General features: G+C 41.9%; 1 protein-coding gene across 5 annotated transcripts in view; it reads right to left on the minus strand.

The window, feature by feature from the left end:
* Ankrd44 (ankyrin repeat domain 44) overlaps window positions 1-23450 on the minus strand; it is a 287691-nt gene that overhangs the window by 78469 nt on the left and 185772 nt on the right. For 4 of the 5 annotated variants that reach the window (NM_001191807.5, XM_087565278.1, XM_087565280.1 and 1 more), the window contains 6 exon segments: window positions 4776-4887; window positions 7698-7778; window positions 10497-10637; window positions 13074-13142; window positions 15080-15143; window positions 16282-16364. In NM_001191807.5, the coding sequence (NP_001178736.3) occupies window positions 4776-4887; window positions 7698-7778; window positions 10497-10637; window positions 13074-13142; window positions 15080-15143; window positions 16282-16364 (550 nt within the window). 5 annotated transcript variants of the gene reach the window in all.

Below are 23450 nucleotides of genomic sequence, written 5' to 3' on the forward strand. Positions count from 1 at the left end.
AAAACGGGCCTCAACAGGTACAGAAAGATAGAAATAATCCCATGCGTGCTATCGGACCACCACGGCCTAAAACTGGTCTTCAATAACAATAAGGGAAGAATGCCCACATATACGTGGAAATTGAACAATGCTCTACTCAATGATAACCTGGTCAAGGAAGAAATAAAGAAAGAAATTAAAAACTTTTTAGAATTTAATGAAAATGAAGGTACAACATACCCAAACTTATGGGACACAATGAAAGCTGTGCTAAGAGGAAAACTCATAGCGCTGAGTGCCTGCAGAAAGAAACAGGAAAGAGCATATGTCAGCAGCTTGACAGCACACCTAAAAGCTCTAGAACAAAAAGAAGCAAATACACCCAGGAGGAGTAGAAGGCAGGAAATAATCAAACTCAGAGCTGAAATCAACCAAGTAGAAACAAAAAGGACCATAGAAAGAATCAACAGAACCAAAAGTTGGTTCTTTGAGAAAATCAACAAGATAGATAAACCCTTAGCCAGACTAATGAGAGGACACAGAGAGGGCGTCCAAATTAACAAAATCAGAAATGAAAAGGGAGACATAACTACAGATTCAGAGGAAATTCAAAAAATCATCAGATCTTACTATAAAAACCTATATTCAACAAAACTTGAAAATCTTCAGGAAATGGACAATTTCCTAGACAGATACCAGGTATCGAAGTTAAATCAGGAACAGATAAACCAGTTAAACAACCCCATAACTCCTAAGGAAATAGAAGCAGTCATTAAAGGTCTCCCAACCAAAAAGAGCCCAGGTCCAGACGGGTTTAGTGTAGAATTCTATCAAACCTTCATAGAAGACCTTATACCAATATTATCCAAACTATTCCACAAAATTGAAACAGATGGAGCCCTACCGAATTCCTTCTATGAAGCCACAATTACTCTTGTACCTAAACCACACAAAGACCCAACAAAGAAAGAGAACTTCAGACCAATTTCCCTTATGAATATCGACGCAAAAATACTCAATAAAATTCTGGCAAACCGAATTCAAGAGCACATCAAAACAATCATCCACCATGATCAAGTAGGCTTCATCCCAGGCATGCAGGGATGGTTTAATATAAGGAAAACCATCAACGTGATCCATCATATAAACAAACTGAAAGAACAGAACCACATGATCATTTCATTAGATGCTGAGAAAGCATTTGACAAAATTCAACACCCCTTCATGATAAAAGTCCTGGAAAGAATAGGTATTCAAGGCCCATACCTAAACATAGTAAAAGCCATATACAGCAAACCAGTTGCTAACATTAAACTAAATGGAGAGAAACTTGAAGCAATCCCACTAAAATCAGGGACTAGACAAGGCTGCCCACTCTCTCCCTACTTATTCAATATAGTTCTTGAAGTTCTAGCCAGAGCAATCAGACAACAAAAGGAGATCAAGGGGATACAGATCGGAAAAGAAGAGGTCAAAATATCACTATTTGCAGACGACATGATAGTATATTTAAGTGATCCCAAAAGTTCCACCAGAGAACTACTAAAGCTGATAAACAACTTCAGCAAAGTGGCTGGGTATAAAATTAACTCAAATAAATCAGTTGCCTTCCTCTATACAAAAGAGAAACAAGCCGAGAAAGAAATTAGGGAAACGACACCCTTCATAATAGACCCAAATAATATAAAGTACCTCGGTGTGACTTTAACCAAGCAAGTAAAAGATCTGTACAATAAGAACTTCAAGACACTGAGGAAAGAAATTGAAGACCTCAGAAGATGGAAAGATCTCCCATGCTCATGGATTGGCAGGATTAATATAGTAAAAATGGCCATTTTACCAAAAGCAATCTACAGATTCAATGCAATCCCCATCAAAATACCAATCCAATTCTTCAAAGAGTTAGACAGAACAATTTGCAAATTCATCTGGAATAACAAAAAACCCAGGATATCTAAAGCTATCCTCAACAATAAGAGGACTTCAGGGGGAATCACTATCCCTGAACTCAAGCAGTATTACAGAGCAATAGTGATAAAAACTGCATGGTATTGGTACAGAGACAGACAGATAGACCAATGGAATAGAATTGAAGACCCAGAAATGAACCCACACACCTATGGTCACTTGATTTTTGACAAAGGAGCCAAAACCATCCAATGGAAAAAAGATAGCATTTTCAGCAAATGGTGCTGGTTCAACTGGAGGGCAACATGTAGAAGAATGCAGATCGATCCATCCTTATCACCCTGTACAAAGCTTAAGTCCAAGTGGATCAAGGACCTCCACATCAAACCAGACACACTCAAACTAATAGAAGAAAAACTAGGGAAGCATCTGGAACACATGGGCACTGGAAAAAATTTCCTGAACAAAACACCAATGGCTTATGCTCTAAGATCAAGAATCGACAAATGGGATCTCATAAAACTGCAAAGCTTCTGTAAGGCAAAGGACACTGTGGTTAGGACAAAACGGCAACCAACAGATTGGGAAAAGATCTTTACCAATCCTATAACAGATAGAGGCCTTATATCCAAAATATACAAAGAACTCAAGAAGTTAGACCGCAGGGAAACAAATAACCCTATTAAAAAATGGGGTTCAGAGCTAAACAAAGAATTCACAGCTGAGGAATGCCGAATGGCTGAGAAACACCTAAAGAAATGTTCAACATCTTTAGTCATAAGGGAAATGCAAATCAAAACAACCCTGAGATTTCACCTCACACCAGTGAGAATGGCTAAGATCAAAAACTCAGGTGACAGCAGATGCTGGCGAGGATGTGGAGAAAGAGGAACACTCCTCCATTGTTGGTGGGATTGCAGACTGGTAAAACCATTCTGGAAATCAGTCTGGAGGTTCCTCAGAAAATTGGACATTGAACTGCCTGAGGATCCAGCCATACCTCTCTTGGGCATATACCCAAAAGATGCCTCAACATATAAAAGAGACACGTGCTCCACTATGTTCATCGCAGCCTTATTTATAATAGCCAGAAACTGGAAAGAACCCAGATGCCCTTCAACAGAGGAATGGATACAGAAAATGTGGTACATCTACACAATGGAATATTACTCAGCTATCAAAAACAACGAGTTTATGAAATTCGTAGGCAAATGGTTGGAACTGGAAAATATCATCCTGAGTGAGCTAACCCACTCACAGAAAGACATACATGGTATGCACTCATTGATAAGTGGCTATTAGCCCAAATGCTTGAATTACCCTAGATCCCTAGAACAAAGGAAACTCAAGACGGATGATCAAAATGTGAATGCTTCACTCCTTCTTTAAATGAGGAAAAAGAATACCCTTGGCAGGGAAGGGAGAGGCAAAGATTAAAACAGAGACTGAAGGAACACCCATTCAGAGCCTGCCCCACAGGTGGCCCATACATATACAGCCACCCAATTAGACAAGATGGATGAAGCAAAGAAGTGCAGACCGACAGGAGCCGGATGTAGATCGCTCCTGAGAGACACAGCCAGAATACAGCAAATACAGAGGCGAATGCCAGCAGCAAACCACTGAACTGAGAATAGGTCCCCCGTTGAAGGAATCAGAGAAAGAACTGGAAGAGCTTGAAGGTGCTCGAGACCCCAAAAGTACAACAATGTCAAGCAACCAGAGCTTCCAGGGACTAAGCCACTACCTAAAGACTATACATGGACCTACCCTGGACTCTGTCCCCATAGGTAGCAATGAATATCCTAGTAAGAGCACCAGTGGAAGGGGAAGCCCTGGGTCCTGCTAAGACTGAACCCCCAGTGAACTAGACTATGCGGGGAGGGTGGCAATGGGGGGAGGTTTGGGAGGGGAACACCCATAAGGAAGGGGAGGGGGGAGGGTGATGTTTGTCCGGAAACCGGGAAAGGGAATAACACTTGAAATGTATATAAGAAATACTCAAGTTAATAAAAAAAAAAAAAAAAGAAAGAAAGAAAATAGCAAATTGTAATCTATACCGGGAGACAGCTATGAATGAACTTTCCCCTCAGCCTCCCCAGGAAGATTTCAAAAACGGATTATCTTACATTAAAAACTCAGATTTTAGGTCTGGCTATATGGCTCAGTGGGTAAAGTACTTGCTGATCAACCTGCCCCCCCACACACACACACACAATTTCTAGCAACCGATTTCTTCCTCTCTTCCAACAGGCTGTCTCCTTTAGGTAAAGCAGGCTCTCTATTTGCCACAGTCCCCATCATGCCTGACTGTCTTATACCTGATCTCACTCCCCCCTCCACATTTCAAGTCACAGTAGACATTTCAATTTTGGGTCTTATAACCATCACTGAGAAAAGAATTTAGATTTCAACACCTCCCACCCCAGGTATCTCTTAGTCATTTGATTTACTTTTTTTAAGTTCAAATTCTATTCTTGTCCCTTGCCAGTGTCTTTCTACTCCAGACATGGGACTGGCCCAAATGAACCCATGTGCCTAATGACTAAACAAGTCAAGTACTAAGTTATAGTACTGTTCGAGAGTCCTGCAGTGCTAAGTTCTTTTCAGGAAAGAGTTACTTGGTTTTATTGAAACATCCTAGTTATCTTTAAAACAAAAGCTGTGTCTACACACAGTTCTATCATTCCTACACAATTACTGCGGATGAGTCCACCGCCAGTCAGATGAGGACAGACAGGAACAAAGAAATCGATATCCCATAAGGTTTCACTTAGCAGAAACTATCTTACCAGAAATTCCTAATGATGACTAAACAAGGTGAGGGGTTGCTGAGAGTCCAGGGCTACTATTGTGTTAGAAAACAATGAACAGACAAGACAACTCACCAGTTCTAGACACTGCCTGTGGCCATAGGCCGCAGCATAATGGATGCTATTGTAGCCTTCCTTGTCCCGGATGGATGGGTTTGCATCGTTCTGAAGCAGAAACTCTAGACATCTGTAAGCATAAAGATGCAGTCTCAGAAACACCGCTGGGCAAGAAGGGATAATTAGCACAAACCCGTCTACTATAGACTCCACCAAGCACCGTGAGCGTGTGAAGGAGCCTATTACAAAGAAGCTTTATGTGCAAGGGTGGGGGAAGCCAATGCTCTCTTTATCTGCCTTCATTTCATCTTAAAATAATGCCTCTAGAAGTCAGGGAAAGCTGTAGAAAGAGTGGGTAACTAAGTGTCATTTCCCCCTTCTTATCCTAAGGTACAGAACATACCTGTCATCAAGATTACTGGATAATAAGAATATGATCTTTTGTGTTCACAAGTATCAAACGTAGTAAAGGAGGAGTCAAGTTCTTGCAACTGGGAAGGCCCAAGTGGAGAAGGGACTAATTCTGACATCGCTATTAGAGGTGAAGATTAAGTTGTTAAAAATTGGAAGTTTAAAATAGATTAGGGAGAAAAGAACACAAGAGTGGGTAGAAGAATAATAAAACAAACAAACAAACAAACAAAAAAAAAAACAACGGAGTGGCCAACCACTTAAAAAGCATGAAGAATCCATTCAGTGACTACACTTGAAGGGAAACACTTAATCTGTACCATCAGGAGTATAGACTGGACAGAATCATGAATATCAAAAGCCTTTTCTGACATAATTATAATTTTTCTGAAACAGTAAGAAAATGGGCCATTCTAGGATTTTCTGTGATGACAAAACTGTGTTTGCAATGTCAAAGGCAGAGGAGCTTGGTTTGATCTTTGCTGAAGAGCCCCAAGCTCTAGAACACCAGCACCATGGGATGCACAGAAATCCAATATCTGCTTTATGGGAGGCAATAGTTAACCAGCTTGTGGCTGTACCATTTCCATCACCATGAGATAAATATGTCCCCAACAAGTCCATGCTGATTCAGTTTCCCACTCTAATCAAGATTTGTTAATCTTGACTTTTTTTGAAACAGAAATCTCATAGATCCCAGGCTGGCCTCAAACTCACCACTTACTAAAGATGACTTTGCATTTCTAACCCTCTTCCTTCTATCGCCCAAATTATGGGATTACCAGGATGAGCCACCAGACACACTTGGCTCTAAGGGTTTCCAGATTCTAGATACAAGCCTACCCATTAAATGAGATTTTGCCAAAAGGATATAAAAGACAAACTGGTTCTTTAATTTCTACAAAACTAAAGAAAATTAACTTTGTAAACACAATCTACTTGCCATCCTTATGTATAAAATGCTCCAAAAAAGTTGAAGTCTTGTTAAAGTCCTGCTGATATGCTGTCTTTTGTCCTTCACACCTTAAAAGGAAGTGCTTTCCTATTTGGGTTATTCAAGGTCTGTGGACGGGATCCTATGCATAACTCATTGGACGATGAGTGTAGCTCTTTACATAAATCGTCCATGAAGAATAGCATTCTATGGACACACAACCCCCAGCCTCTGACTGGGCTGCAAAAAAAAATCATTTGATACACTGAATTTCTAATTTGGAAAATATTGAAAATTCCTCTCAGAGAATTATTTAGTCCGGGACATAGCTAAACTACATGACAACTGTGGAATACAGCAGCAGAAGCACTGTGGAATTTGGATATACTCCACACAGATCCTAAAGAATAAAGGGAATCCAGTGTTCAACTATTGAGGCTTATCTTTCCTACTCCCAGGCTAACTAGCAGTTCATCCACCTGAGATACAAAATCAACAGGTCCCTGGCTTGGATAGATGTGTGGTCTCATTTTGCAAGATGGAGCTCTGGGCTGCTGTTTCTGGCCCTTCTCTCCTGACTTGCCCCCTTCCTCCCTAGTGAGCCTGGCTGGTCAAGCAACTCAGTGGAGAAAGGGAAGCTTTCTAAAGTAACTTAAAATTCTCTGTTTTTTTAACATCATCCTTGTAAGTCTATGTGCATTATAGTGAAACTTGGTCATTCTGTCTTACTCACAGCAGTGCCTGTCCCTGTCACAGAAATACTCAGGTATGTTCTGTAACCCACACCAGGGCTATCCTCTGTGTCCATAGCATAGACACAGGGGCATGAGAGAGCAGAAGGGGAAGTGGACAGGCCTTAGGGTGAATACAGCATTCAGGCACAGAAACTCATCTCTCTGGCAACGTGAGGAGAAAAGAAACACACTCTGGGCCATGAGGCACAAAGTGGACAGACTGGCTCACTTGCTTCTTCATTTACTCACTAGGTCTTGCACTAGCTAAGTGTCAAGCTCACCACTGGCCACAGGTCTCTGCTCTGTTTGTGACTGGACTACAAAGGAGTGCCCTTGTATCCATGCCCCTGAGCAATGGCAAATACTCCAAACCTTTCACAGCAACAGGGAAGCCCCTGTCTGAAGCCAGTCAGGGGCAAATGAGGTGAAACTGGTCAGGGGTAGCTGTTTCCAAAAAGGCAGGAGGTTATCTGTAAGTCAAGGGTCTGAGGGGGATTTCACACTAAGATCTGAAGACCTTTACTTATAGAATCTGATACGTAGCTATCCCTAGGTCGTCAGAGTAGACCCTAAGGTCCCAAGTGGAAGTTGAGCATGTCCCCGTGGCATCTGATACAAGACAGAGTCAGATATGAGATTTAAGGCCTGAGGCTGCTGGCCCGTCACAGTGGTAGTCAAAGCAAGCATATGATTTAATAAACAATTCCACACACAGGAACAGCAGAACGGCTGGACGTGTTAAAGGTGAGCCCATAGCCCATCCCTTCCTCCAGATTCCAAATGGAACCCCCAGCAGGAGGGCATGCGTATGACAACCCAGAGGCATCCCGTTCCTGAGCTCAGCGAAAGGAAGACACTTACAGCGCGGCGTCCTTCCCCTTCACTTCCCTGGCCCTTTCAAGTTCTTCAGAATTGTCATGGGCGTTGCCTAAGATCATCTTACTGTTCGGCGCAGGAGATAGGAAAAAAAACACAATTAAATTTTAATTAAAAACTTGTTGATAGTTTTTGCACAATTATATCTCAGTAATTTGTATCCCACCCCAAGGCCATCCGGGAAATTTATTTTCTCCCAAGGAATCCAACTGAGAACATCTCACTTTCCTAAAATTTCTTCCTGGCTGTGAGTGATTAAGACCAGAATCAAGTTGCCTGCCCCAATACAGACTAAAACTTTCCAAGTAAGAAGCAGCACCTTAGCCCAGGCTCCTCCACCTTCCACCACACACTCATGCTCTCCGGCCAGCCCAGCGTCTCACGTCCTCTAGGGGATTCTTGATCATGTAAAAACAAAATGAAGCAGGGCCGTGCATGTTCATTCATGTAGGTGTACATATATGTGCAGGTCAGAGGTCAACTTTGGGCATCCTTTATTGAAAGCCGTCCGCCTGGGCTTTGAGACAACGATGCTCACTGTTCTGCAGGTGATCTAGTAGGCTAAATTCACTGGTCAGCAAGCTGGCCGTCATGCCTGCATGGTATTTTAAGGTTTATTCCTTTATTATTTTTATTTACATGTATCTGTGTGTCTGTGTGAGTGAATGTCACATGTGTGAGATGCCATCCAGTGAGAGAGACTCCTTAGAACTGGAGTTATATGTGATTGTAAGCCAACTGAACTTGGGTCCTCTGAAAGAGCAGCAAGTTCCCTTAACTAATAAACTGTATCTCCAGCCCAGATACCTAGGTACATGTATGTGGGTTCTGGATATCAAAATCAGACCTCATGTTTGCATGGAAACATTTTACCAACTGAGATACTTCCCCAGCTATATGTGTATATACATGTATGTATAGATAGTTGTTGTTTGTTCTTTAAGACAGAAATTCATGTAGCCCAGGCTATCCTCAAACTTGGATTCCTGATCCCCTTCCTCCCACCTGCAAATTGCCAAGATTCCATGTATGTGCCACTGTGGGACAGTGGAAGACACCCTGGCTCCTGGTTGAGGAGGCTTGAAACCCTGGTGACCCCGAGAGACGGTAGGCTTTTTTCCTGACTCCCTGGAAACCAGGCCCATCACTAGCCCACAGCCCTCCATACATTTCTGACCATCCGTCACCGAAGGGCAACACCCCAAGCCCCTTCCCAGGTAGAGGACATGACCACAGATGGCCCAAGACAAATCTCCACTATAATGAGGTACCTAAAGGCCTAGAGGCTTAGCCAATGAATTTCCCTTCCTAGACACCCCTCCCTGCAAAGGGTCTTTAAACTCAGGCCCACTCCCAGAAGTGGGGTATGGCTTTACTCATCCACTTTCCGCCATGACAATGAATGTCTTAAAACTACGGACTGCCTCTTTTCATCAGGACCCACTGTGGGGAGACAGAGAGACCCTTCTCCTACCGAGCACTGTCTTATCTCCCGAAGAAAGCTCAGGCCAAGGACCACCCCAGCAGGAGCAGTGGGAGCTGCCCTCCTCTTTCCCCTTGGTCCAGGGCTAGATCCAGCCCCACCAGACCCCACTCTGTTCTCAGCTCCCAAGAGCCTGAGAACCAGACAGCCCCAGACTCCTTACAGGCCCAGGGACCCCCAGCCCCAGTCAGCTCCAGCTTTAACATGGCTCAGACTGCACTCCCCCACCCCCGCAGCCGGACACCTGCTCACTGGTGGTGTGGGTAGGCACCATCACACTTCCCGCTCCAGTCTCCCCAAGCATCCAAGCCCTGAGGCAGAGTATATGCGGGATCCCACTTAACCTACATGCCACCTCTCCTGGTTTTTTATAAATATTTCTTAAACACTATTACTAAGTGAAATCAATTACATTGAAGTTACCAAAATAAGATAGAAAATATAATGTATCACATACAGTAAATGTAAATGTGGTTTGTGAAATCTTTTTATTTCTCATGTATGAACATGTGTGTGAACATGTCCACTAAATCATGATATAAGATTATTTCTAACTTGGGCCACCATCTTAAATGTTTGAAAGGGCTGGTGGTATAGCCCAGTGGAAGAACATGTCATGCTTAGCTGATTTATATGTTAAAATTGAATGTTTAGATGCCCTTGTTCTAGAAAAGAAGCCAATACCCCTTACCCAGAATCAAATGCACCACAAAGGACAGGAAAGAATTCAACAGTTGTCATCCAAACTCATCAAAACCTTCCTATGAATTTATGAACCACGTAAACTGTGGGACCACACACCCTTCTCGCTTACAGTGGGGTTCAGTAATGCAGACTTTCCACACCTAGCCACCTACAGTCCAAACATTCAGAGTAAGACATTCCTCTCCCGCAGCCGCTGAATGAATGTTCATGCTGAGATAAGGAAGACACCACCTAATCTCATCACCATAGCTCATCAGGTGGGGTTATGCATTGGTGGGCATTTTTTACACAGGACATACATATTAGCAGATGAAACATTTATGTGATAATGATGGAATCTACTGTGTATGTCAAATAAATTCCAACAGATTTCTAAAGAACTCAAAATCCCAGGCCTGACAGCTCTGCCTGGCACTGAACCCAAGAGCAGAGAAGAAGGAAATTATGCAATGGTGTGTAATAATTAAACCTAGAGACAGAATGGGAAAACCTGGGGTATGGATGGCCCTCCACGCTGAATGGGAGATTCCTCAGAAAAACATAACAGCCCCCGCCCAGCTCTACCCGGGATGAAGCACCAACAAGACTATGCTTACTTTCTATCCATGTCTGATGCAGCAGCGTAGTGCAAAGCTGTCCGTCCCCAGTTGTCTGTTTCATTGATATTGGCTCCGGTGGTCACTAATGCTTTAATACAGTGGAAATGACAATTTGCAGCTGCATAGTGCAAAGGGGTCCTGGGAAACAAACAGAAATTGTTATTACCATCATTATTATTATTTTAATTTACTTGGTCTACAAATAGGCTCATCGCTAACAGGAGCACTGGCCCAAGTATCCCCGCTTCCGCTCTCGGGGTGTGAAGGCTGTGGAAAGCTGAGTTTGTAAAGATACGTGTCTTCTGGTGAGGCCAGCCTTGGTGGCACTGTCCCCTCTTTCTATTCCTAGTGCCTACCTTGGGTTAGAGCTATGTTATTTCTTGTCCATGGCAAGATTGGCCCATGAAGAACCATCCAGATTATCTCCATTAAGACCATCTCTAGAGACTACTAGGGAAAACAAGGGAGTGGCTGTGTGAGGGGTAGGGGGATAAGAGAGGGCAATGGACTGTACAGATATAAAGTATGTATTATGTATGAAAATGTCACAATGAAATCCATCATTTTGCATTAATTCGAGTATACTAATGAATTTTTTTTACAGACCATTCTTAACTCTTATAAAGCTTCTTCTAGTTTCTGGTTGAGTTTCAAAGGGCCAGTCCCCACCTATGACAACCCCGTTCTAAAACCACGAGTCTTCCCCCATTGGCAAAGGCTGGAATTCTCAGATTAGAACTGAAGGCTTTCCTGAGCTGTCTCAGTTTCCTCTACAGAGTGTCTCTCATACCCATGCACATTCTGAACCCACTAATGAATGCAAAACTGGAGACAAGGGTCCTAGGTCACGTACATCTTCAGTCGTGTACATTCCTCCCTTCCTACCTATCAAGTCACACATCCTTTCTGTTTGAGAAGCTAATTCTTTGCATAAAAAATGGGATACAATTTATATTACTTATTTTTAGTTTCCAATTATTGACAGTTTTTTTTCTGGCGTAACTAGCCAATATCCCAAGAATAATAACCAAATAGAACACTAAAAATAACTTTAGCTCAGGAATTATTTATCAGTTTTCAAGTATTTTTTTTCATTTTTGTTGACAACTTAGGGCTCTTTTACTGGTTAATTTTTCTCTTCAATCCAAAAGGGAGAATTACAATTATAAGGTTATAATATTTTACATATTGGATTGCTTTTAATTAATTGGACTGAAAATGGCTGGGCATCAGCAGCTCTGATGCAGTTCAAAGACAGATAGGAAGCTAGATGCAGGGACATTTGCCTGTACCCCAACACTGGGAAGGCTGAAGCAGAAGAACTGTGAGATCAAGGCCAGTTTGGATTACAGAGCAAGACCCTGTCTCAAAGCTAAATGCAAGGTCTATGGATTTAACTCAGTAGAAGAGGGCTTTCCCAGCATGTGCAGTATTGTGGCTTTGATGCACAGCAACATACATGAGGTGGGAAGAGAGGAGAAGAGGCAGTGAACGGAAGGGAAGGGAAAAGAGAAAATGACACCTAGTTTTTGTTTTCAGGAAACTTACAGTCAGAAGAGGAAAAACCCCACTAGTAAGGTGCAGTTACAGAGTTTTCAGGGCGGTAGGGGACACAGAGGAGGGACAGTCCCATAAGAATTACAAGACAGTTTCCTTTTCTCTACATTTAGGAGTCAACATCAAAGAGCTGAGGGCAAGTGGTAAGGGCTTAGAAGGAATTGCTAGAGTGAAAGTGTATATGTATATACATACCCACATACAGTCCTGTGTATGCATCATACATTCATGTTTGACAAGCAGGATGTGTTTTAGGAAGTATAGCATTAGGTGGTTTTGTCATTGTACCAATAAAAACTAGAGGGTAGAGCCTAATATATGGGACCACTATGGTGTATGTGGTTAAGTATTAAATACTGAGTTAATGTTATTACTTGGTATATGACTCTCTCCCTCCCTCCCTCCCCCTCCCTCCCCCTCCCTCCCTCTCTCTCTCTTCTCTCTTTCTCCCTCCCTCTCCCTCCCTCTCCCTCCCCTGCCTGTGTGTGTGTGTGTGTGTGTGTGTGTGTGTGTGTGTGTGTGTGTGTGTGCATGTGCATGTGTGGCTGTTTGTCTGTATGTCTCTGTGTGTCTGGAAAGTTGAGGAAGTCCCAGAAGGCATCATTAGGCTTCTGGAACTGGAGTTATAGGCAGTTATGAGCCACTGACTTGGGTGTTAGACTCTGAACTCCAGTTCTCTGCAAGAGCAATACATACTCTTAACTGCTGAGCTATCTCTCCAGCCCATATTTCAAATATGGTGCGCTAAGCTGGTCTATTCTGCTATTTTTCTAAAACATATCCAGGTAGGCAATTTAAAAAAAAAAAAAAAAACCAGAAGTTTGAGAGAGCCCTTAACGTGTGTTTCCTGTCAGCTCTGTTGGTGTTTCCCTACAAGGAAGGATTGCCTTCTGAGGAGGGAGCCACCCCAGTTGTCCCATGGTGACCATCTCAGTGATGACGACGACAACGGGACTTTCTAGTGTTATTCCCCACTCTCTCTCAGGTCCCCAGGGCAGGCCAGCCCTGAGCACATACCTCCCACATTTGTCCTTTTTGTGAAAATCCGCTCCGCTGCTCTGCAAGAGCTTTATACATTCTACATTGCTGGAAAGACAGGGGAAACACAATCAGTGTGAGCAGGGTTGGTTACTAAGATACCTTCAGAAAGCTGTTTTCCATGGGATGAGATGAAATGAGAGCCTCGGGGCCCAAATTCCACTAATAAGAAATAACCTGGACATATTCCAGAAATGCTGCATTGCAAGGATCAACATTTCCTTTCTAACTAATAAATCCATAAATGCAAGGGCTTCATGGACCATTTTCAACCCAGTGACTAAGGAATTTAATGATTACTACATGATGAAGCCCCCTGGTGATAGCCTCATCATTTATCCTAAAATTCCTTTTCAAAACCGTCAGGAGTTTATGAAATCCCTTCAGCCTCCAATAACTCTGTGTCACCTTTAAACAATGAGGCAAAGTGGCTGAGTACTACCTTTCACCACAGCACAATAAACCCCAACAGTAACCATTTCAACTCGATACTTTTTCATGGAAAAGAGACAGCTGCACTTCCCTGTCTTTGTAACCCAGGCAAATAAACGTCCCGGACCAACACTGAAAATGATGTAGCAGATTGAAGCCCAGTGATCATTCAAAGAAGCTTTGTCACTCACAAAAGCAATAAATCACTCTCAACAGAGAGAAAAGGGCCCACTGAAGTGAATTTTCCTGTCGAAGGGCACGTAGCTAATATTCGTTCTAATCGGCGTTTCAAATATAAACCCAGCATGGTGTGTTACCACTTTCTGGGCAGGTCTCATGTTAGGCATAACCATCTATCATCTTCTAAACCTGAAACGCTAAGAAGTGGCCCAGAACGTATTGTTTTATTATGATTTAAATAAGAAAAATGATCCTATTGATGATAAGCCTGAGCGGGGCGCTCCCCTTTCTACATCTACCCTTCATAGCTGCTCTTCCGGAGAACGAGTCTAAGAGCCACAAAATACATGAATTTTAAATGGTACAGCACACATCAGCTAATACACAGCACCCACCTCTTACTGAACGGTGGATGGAAAAGGAGCAAAGATATAGGTAGAATCAATGTGTGGTGTGTGACTCTCATTTGGTTTGAGGACTGGGGTTGGGGGAAGAGGCTTCTTTTTAAAAAATACAGTAACTTGTGCTCTCTTCAGCAGAATACAGCGACTCCTTAGTTTATGACTCCAGAAGGGAACCCATGGAAATAAGGGCTTTACTGTTTCATGGCTCATTCGCCTCTGATAAATAGGTAATGTCTTTGGTAACACACGTGATAAATGGAGATTTCCTTAAGAACCAGGAAACTGATTTAAAACCAACACCATCCCAACACAAGGTCGTCTAAGAGACACTATGTTTGGTCACTATGTGGTCATATTTCAACAATATATTGATCAGAGCATTGATCTAATCTTTGATATGCACAAGAAAAAAAAAGCTGATGAAACAAAGTTCTTTACTACAAGGGAAATGCACGAATTAAATCACTTTTTCATTTTATTATTTTATCTTTAGGATCTCCTTGGCCTTTGCTCACCTTTAATCATTCTATAAATTTCAAATCTCATTTTTATTACTAAATATCTGTACATGAGCACAAATGGATTCAATCCTTCGTCCTCTTAATCACCACTTGTCAATTGGCAACAGAGAAGGGAAAACTTGGTAACAAAACTCAAATTCATTTCTTTTGGTAGAAAAGGAGATATCCAAGTAGATATCCAAGTTGTGTAGCCTGGGGGTAGGGTGGGGTGTGGGGAGGGGAGGGCAAGGACACAAGGCCCATGAGCTACACTAGATAGACTTTATTTTTCTTTGGAAGCACAAACTCTGAGTGATGTGGAAATGGAGCTAGTGACACTTGATATTTGGTAGACGTGATTGTGACCCCATTTACCAAGGAAACTGCCTTTGGTTCACAGGCGATTCATGCCCATTATGACATATGAAGTCATCGAGTCGTGAAATCATCACCACTCAGAAGTACTCACCCTCCTGCAGCAGCGGCGTGGAGGCACGTTCTTCCAAACGTATCTGGGGTGTCTATTTCAAAGCCTGCAGACAGCACGTGCTCATTACTAAACAAGGACACTATGCTATACTTTTGTCCTAGTTAAACCACAAGAAACACCGCAGAGACAGAAAAATCAGTTAGTAGGAAAACCAGAAGGCAAGCAATTGCAGTCAGAAAGAGGTTGTCATGGAAACGAATGGTAACCGCTCAGGCTTGGCAATTTTATAGGAAGCACCATGAAGTCAAGAAGGGTTTATTTTGCATTCGGCCCTCGGTGAACCACGGCCTCATTTTTCAATCCCAGGATAGAAATTTATGAAACCAATTTGAGATAAGTAGGGCAGTGAACAGGCAGATAGACATGTGAGAAACACAGAAGGCAGGGGAACAACCCTAACAGGCAGGACTAGACATTTCCTTAAGTGCGTCCCAACCTTCCCACGGGTCTAAGATGTGGGAAACACTTTCATGCAGGGATTATTTTTAAGCGTGCCAAAAGCAGTGAGACCAGAATCCACCATAAGCAAAGTACTTAGAGGAAGAAATACTCCTCTGGGATGGCTAATGAATCAATTCATAAACCATCTTCACCCTGCGGGCTTCTACCACTTTGGAAAGCCCAGGAACTTGTTAATAGATGGAGATTTTCAGAAGCAGGGATAAGACAGATCAGCAAAGCTCCATGCAGGCTGGTTCCAGACAGCTCCGCATTAAAAATATAAAACGTTAAACCTTCCTGGAGGGGGTCTGCCTTGATGATGTTTCAATGCCCGTGGAATTGGATGATAACATGATATTTCCTATGACTGAAATGTTGGAAGAGCAGGCCATTTTCTTTTGTTGAAAAGTATTAAATATTAAGGCACCAATTTAAGCCTCAGAGATTTTTTTCTTCTGTGACTTAGGATTCCCAAACATAGGCTCTGGCCTTATCCCCACCCCCCCAACTTGAACCACTAAACACTGGACAAGACTCACTGTAGGTAGCAACACTGACATCCAAACAGTTTGACTTCAAGGAGTGCCAGGAGCTGTCTCATGCAGGCAGCCATGGAACCACCTCATTCTGCCAAGATAAGGCCGCGGCCATGTGCAGCCAGCACCGAGACCACACACCTAAAGCCATTTGGCTCACGGACAGGACACATCAGGCCTGATCGCTGGCACACATTCACTTACCAGAGGATAACAACTTCCTGCAGCAGTCAGAGTGAGCATTTAGGGCAGCTAAATGGAGGGGGAACATGCTATGGATTCCACACCTAAGGAAAACAACAACCATTCACAGTAAGTGATCCCAAGAACAGTTACCTCTCAGAAGTCCGCTGCTGAAAACTCCCACAGGGAGCTCTGAAGTAATTTTATCATTCTTCCATTCAATAAATAATTACACAACTGTTTCCTGCCTTAAAATAAGATGGCCTTGGTTCTAAACCAATTGAAAGTCCACAACCATAGGGATGTGTGCATATATACATATATATATACATATATACATATATATGCATTTGCACACACATGTATTGTGGACATATGTATGTATATACACATATTTGAAAAAATCTGCTTCACGTGAAGAGTTAAACATGTATTACCCTACTGTTTCTTTCAGCTTTGTTAAAAATCACATTCATTCATTACTCATTCACTCATTCTCTTAATCATTTATCTCTCTGTTGGAAACACTGAGCCTAAGGTACTCTGCTTCCTGCCATAACTAATAATGTTGAGCAAGGTAACTCTCAAGTGGGGAAAGCAACCTATTTCATTTCTTTACTCAATAAATATTTACCATCGATCTAACACAAGTCCATGTTTTATTAAAAGCTAATAGTGGTTGTATTATTAGAAATAAAATTTTGTTAGAAGTACCTGTTTACCTTTTGTAGGCAAAAGTTCATCTTCCTAATGAACTATGCTGTTTTATACCAAGCCACGGCACTAGACCAGTCATAAAACACAGGAGCCATTAAACATCACAGAGCACATAGTTCAGAAACCTAGCATGCTTCTCCCTAAAAGTTATTCCCTAAAAGGATCTAGAAAAGGATTTAAACCTGACCTAAGAGCCCCTCCTCAGGACAATCCTGGAAGGGCAGCTTCTGCCTTTAGTTAATGCTCCTCTGAGCATCCCTCTCCACCTCTCTTTGCACAAGGGCCCAAAGCCATACGCTGTACTTGCTTCATAACCACCAGTTTCCTCTGCAGCTGCTGTGTATCCATAAACATTGCATGTAGCAGCTCATTTAACCAAATAATACATGTTAGACTGTAGGCCCTCTGCACAAGCCCTGCAGGGTTAACTACCCAGGAGTATTCTCAGGCACAAGGCCATCCCGTTCTCAAATTTCACACTCCATAAAGGAACACATATGATTTGAATTTGTTAAGCTTTGATTATAAATACTTTACTTAGTATTTGCGTGAACGTGTGAAAGAAGACACATCGTCACAGATAATTTAGTCTTCGATGTTCACAAAAGGCCAAGCATCATGACTGAGTCTCTCTTTCTCTTTCTTTGTTGGCCTCTGTTTGTTGGTGTTTTCTCCCATTTTTTGCTAGTTTTCCTTGCCATATATGGTGATTTCCAGCCCAGTGCATGCAATGGCTGGCATCCATCAAGAGATGTAATTTCCCAGTCTCCGGTAACAGCATGTGCAGGAGAGCTGCCCGTAATTGCCACTCCTGCCACTTATCCACCCCATTACAAGATTCTAAAAGGCAGCAGTGATGATCTGAATGTCCATGGAAAGGAGTCAGAGCACGGGAGGAAAGGTTCTTATTTATGCGACTATATCGTTCCCACGTGGTTTAATAAAACATACCATTTTTTTAAAAACTATGATATACTTACTATAAATCTAAGTAAAGGAAACTTAGAAGCTAATGTTATTATCATATAATAATTTGATTTGTTTGGGGGAGGTTAAGTAAATATAAATGATTAAAAATATTTCTGGACTTTTGAAAGAGACTATAAAGAATATATAGAATTTTAAAAATGTATAGACTATTTTTTATGAGATTTTTAAGTTTCTAAAGAAATGTATCTGAGTCAAGACTGCATTTCTAATTATGCCTTGAATGAACCTCATTTTTAAATATATACATTCATATATACATACATACATATAGAGATATACAACATATTTACACGTATATAAACACAAATGATCACTATATTTTATAAAGAGATAATATATACATATACATGTTTATATACATAGCATATATTTTATAATGATATATGTATATAATGTATATAGCTATACATGTATGTATATAAACAATATATTTTATGACAAAATATATTTTATAGAGAACAGAGCAAGCATGAATTAGAGAAATAACGTCTATAAGAAACTAGTAAAACAGAAAGCAATAGTGTAACAATTGCATAGTATATTTTATAACCTATTACCAATCACTTTCAGTAATTCATCACAATCTATATTAACTAATTATTGTCTTTGTCACTGCTACATAGAAAGATAAAAGAGATAAGACTACTCTGACTCAGACTTTCTAGCAAAAACTCTGTTACGTTGTATCTTATTCTGCACTTAGTAAGGAGTCAGTTCAGTGCAGGATTTGATGGTATCAGTATACATGCCATTACGGTATTTCAACTTGAATATGACACTGATTCATAAGTCAAACTAGATATCAAGGAGGAGGGCAGAATTCAGAATCTTAGAATCATGTAGAAGGATTTTAACATTTGAAAGAAAATGTTCTTTTGTAATAAGACTGCTCATAGAGGAACAATTTTGAAATCTTTAGTAGAAAAATCTGGGCATGGCTGTCATAGGTGAGACGCCTGGTCTTAACCTCAGGCACACACTGAGGAGCATTGGGACTAAAAGTGCCAAATCACCCCAAAGTTAACAATGCGCAAGTTACAGGAAAGAAGAGATCAATTCCAGTTAAATTGCTGCATTTATTTGGCAAGTCATAAAATTAATGGAAGCCATTTGTATTTAGCTCTTTCTAATTTAGCAGTTAGCTGGCAGCCCCTACTCAGCTAATCCAGAATAAATGAGGTCTGAACGATGCCCCTGTGGTGTGCATCAGCGGTGAAGGGGCTTCTGTATGAGAAGAATATTGGGGTCTTTTTAATTTTCCTCTTGTATCAGAGGACATGTTTGCCCCTTCCTATACCTAATGCATTGGAGAACTTCTCTTAACCCTCTGCGGTAAAGAATGCTGTGTTTAAGGAGACGTGGGAGTCAGAAGTTCTGAGTCCTGACTCTGCTGTTTTCTAACTACTCAGCGATTGGCAAGTACATAATGGCTCTATCATCTGGAACTTAGGGAAAATTACAGTGTCTACATCACGGGGTAATTAGAAGGACTTGCTAACAAAGCACACAAAACATGAAACGAAGACACATTTGTTAACTTAGAACGTAATCATTTTATAATTATTTAACCTGAATTGTTCTCAATTTTTTTTTAAATCAAAACGTTTAAGGAATGTTATCTGTCACTCTGGCTATTGTTGCAGGCCTTTGTTCCTGCCTTTAGAGCCAACAAATGCCATCAGTGGTTTGAGTAGCCCCAACACTCTAACACAGCTACCAAGGTTTCTTCTTGAGTGGCCATAGCCCAATCTACAAAGATTCTAGATTCTCGGTGAACATCTTTGCACTTCTCCTGAGAGCCAAGCACATACAGGTCCCTCTGTCTGACACTTCATTGTTCTGCTGCTTCTTGTAATGTTTCTTAAACTTGTTAACATGCTCTTGAAGCTCACTGCAGATGTCTTTGGCATCTAAAAAGTCTTCTGAAAGAATCTTTTCTTTATAATAATAACCTAAAAATTAAAGTATGCTAGAATTAAAGCATACTTGGGTTCATCTGAATGACAATTCTTCATCCTGTTTGTGCCAAACCTCCATGTTGCCATTGGCACTTCAGATTACCTTGTGCTTGTGTGGCATAGTTTCATTATAGGCTGTCACAGGCCAATGGGCAAGACATGAAGTTAGCTCTACTAGACATAAGCTGTATCTCAGCTTAGGGAGGGATGAGGACACTGAGATCTTTGCATGAACAAAAGAAGGCATAATGAGTTAGAATAAGAGACACTGCATCGGGAGCTGAGCCCATTGCCCCATCACATTTCTTAGACCACTGCAAGGCCTTCCTTCTTGCAATACACAGTAGACCCTCTATGGTAAGCAGCTCAGCCAGTCCAATCCCACAGAGACTGTGGTTTGGCATTGCACAGCCCGAGTCACTACCACACGAGTTATCAAACTGGCAATAAACCACATGTTGATATATTGGATCTCCAGACCCAATCGGCTAAGGACAGGGTCTCAGTTTCTACTCCTTACTGTCTCTGTGAGCTTGTATAATGGGGCTATCCACAGAGCTCTTACCCTATGGAAATTCTGTGATGGTTATCCTTTAGAGTGGTACTTAGCCGAGGTAAGCACTTATGGGTGTTTGCTACTGTACTGCTGTTAAATTGAGCACTTAACATGAATGTTATTGTCTATGTGCATATGTGTGGATTGATGTTTGCATGTTAGGTCAGGGCAGGCACAAGATAAGACAAGGTTTGTGATTAGGCAGTGATAAAGAAAGCCGGGAGATAGGTGTCTCTTTATGGGGCTGGCGTGGCAGCAACCTTAGGAACCAGATGGGTGGCTGCTGCTGGGGCTACCCATGGGGACGAGATCACTGCAGGTCCCATAGAGTAGCCAGTGGTAGCATGGGATGGGAATTGGGAACTTAGAGAGTCCATTCTCAGTTCAGTGGTTTGCTGCTAGCATTCACCTCTGTATTGGACATGCTCTGGTTGTGTCTCTCAGGAGACATCTATATCCGGTTCCTGTCAGCATGCACTTCTTAGCTTCATCAATCTTATCTAGTTTTGGTGGCCATATACATATGGGCCACATGTGGGGCAGGCTCTGGATGGCCAGTCCTTCAGTCTCTGCTCTAAACTTTGCCTCCACATTCCCTCCTATGGATATTTTTGTTCCCCCTTTTAAGAAGGAGTGAAGCATCCGCATTTTGCTTATCCTTCTTCTTGGGCTTCATGTGGTCTGTGGATTGCATCTTGGTTAATTTGAGCTTTTGGGCTAATATCCACTTACCAGTGAGTGCATACCATGTGTGTTTTTCTGTGATTGCGTAACCTCACTCAGGATGATATTTTCTAATTCAATCCATTTGCCTATGAATTTCATGAAATCATTGTTTTTGATAGCTGAGTAGTACTCCATTGTGTAGATGTACCACATTTTCTGTATTCATTACTCTGTTGAAGGACATCTGGATTCTTTCCAGCTTCTGGCTATTATAAATAAGGCTGTTATGAACATAGTGGAGAATGTGTCTTTGTTGTATGTTGGAGCACATCTTTTGGGTTGGTGTTTATTTAATATTTACTGAAATAAGTATGTTTTACAGTTTTTAAAACATTCACTGATAAGGTAACGTCAAAAGTCCAAGAAGTTGTAGCTGGGCTAATGCTTATTATTCAACTAACGATAAGGAAAATAAGTTTACACTGAGAATCTGAAATTCTCTTACCATCATGACCTAACTAACAGATGCTCATCTCAGTCATGGTTGACCCCAGCTCCTTCCCAGAAGCCAGTCCCAGCCTTATAAGACAGGATTCTATGTCCGATGTGTGTTCTTATATCCCAGTGGCAGTTAACTGCTCTGGTGACATAGTTAGCAGGTAGGTCATTGTTTAAGTAACCTGTCTCCAAATAGACTATGTATTTCTTGAGAGTAGGAGCCTATATAACCCCGGAGTTGTCTCAGCTACAGAAAGAACTCCAGGCATAATCAGTGAGATGGAGCGCTTGGCTAGGAGTAGATTCCCTCTTTATCTTGAGAAACACATACAGCGAACACTGCTAGCCAGAGCTCTTCTCCTCTGCAGGTCCTTGGCCTCATCCTTAGCCTATGACCTCATCTTTTCTACTTGGAAGAGGCTGCCAAATGTTTGCAGACTGGATGGCCTCCAGTCTGTCTGGATGGCTATCAGAGAATCTTTCTTACTCATAAATGGGACTATTAGACACACTCCAACCTACACCCATTTATAATTCCTTAACAGCTTCCGAATGCCTCCAGATAGAATCCAAATTCTTGGCAGGATGTATGAGATCTTTCTAGATTTTTCTTCCTCCATTCCTCCCTCATTCAACCCCTTCACACATGTGAGGCCACCCAGTCCTGGGGTTTTCTTCAACAGGGTCATATGCTTGTGTCCCTGTAGAGGGGAGCTACTCTTCATGAATTTTGTCTTCTGCTGGAATGTCAGGTCTTCTGGGAGTGCTAAAGAGTGAGTTTCGCCAACTCTTAAAAGCCAGCTGCCAAGCTCCACAGTAACAAGCATAAGTCTGCAACCATTTGCTCCTATGTGACCTCCACCATCATCAGGCTAGCACCCCAGGAGGTCAGCGGAATCTGGTTCCACACAACAATTAATGAAGGTGAACCACTGTAACTACAAAGCTATGTGTTCCTTAAAATTCAGTTCAAAACATCTGACCCTTGGTGAATCTGATAACGTACCAGGGCTACCGTGAACCATCTTACTTTTGATTTATTCTGGCAAGATTTTCAATTATATTACACACATTTGACAAATACAGAGCCCCTAAGATATGTTTTCCCTCCTAAAAATACAGTTATGGCTATTCACAGCCTCTGTGTTCAAGGTTAACCTTTGCATGTATGCATTTAAGGTAATAAAATAATAGTCAACATCTACTGACAGCTTGCTGTGTATTGGGTACTGTTCAGAAAGCTTATCAAAAAGATTATCATTTTAATGAACTTTCTTGGTGTATTTACAGCTTATACTCACTCAGATCTCACCAGAGAGGATTCCTGGTAATTAAGTCATTTAATCTTCCTAACAAACTCATAGATAGGTACCATTATTACTTCTATTTTTCAAAGCACAGAGGGATTGAGCAACAGGCTCAAAATAACACAGTTCCAAAGTGGAGCAGGTAAAATGGAACCCAGACTAGCCCAGCCAACCTCAGTTTCCAAGTTCCATACAGTGCCTCCCTGGAGTCTCTCTGGTCAATGGAGGCGTCACAGCTCCCACAGGGGTTTGCCTGTCCATCTCTGTTGCTGTCCTCCTCCTCCTGTGGGCTACTGACATCCTCTGCTCTGCCCAGACTCTCCTCCAGGCTCTTTGCACACTCCTGACACACATCCATATCCTCACTCAACCGAACCCTCATGCCATACCCCCAGGTCTGCCCAAGTCTCATCTCCATGAAGCCTTTTAGAAACCTCCACCACTGCCTTTGAGTTTTCTCTTTCCTGTCAACTTTGACAGCATAGACACCAAGCATGT

The sequence above is a fragment of the Rattus norvegicus genome, chromosome 9 (assembly GCF_021556685.1).
Source record: "Rattus norvegicus strain SHRSP/BbbUtx chromosome 9, alternate assembly SHRSP_T2T, whole genome shotgun sequence".
In the NCBI taxonomy this organism is placed as follows: domain Eukaryota; kingdom Metazoa; phylum Chordata; class Mammalia; order Rodentia; family Muridae; genus Rattus; species Rattus norvegicus.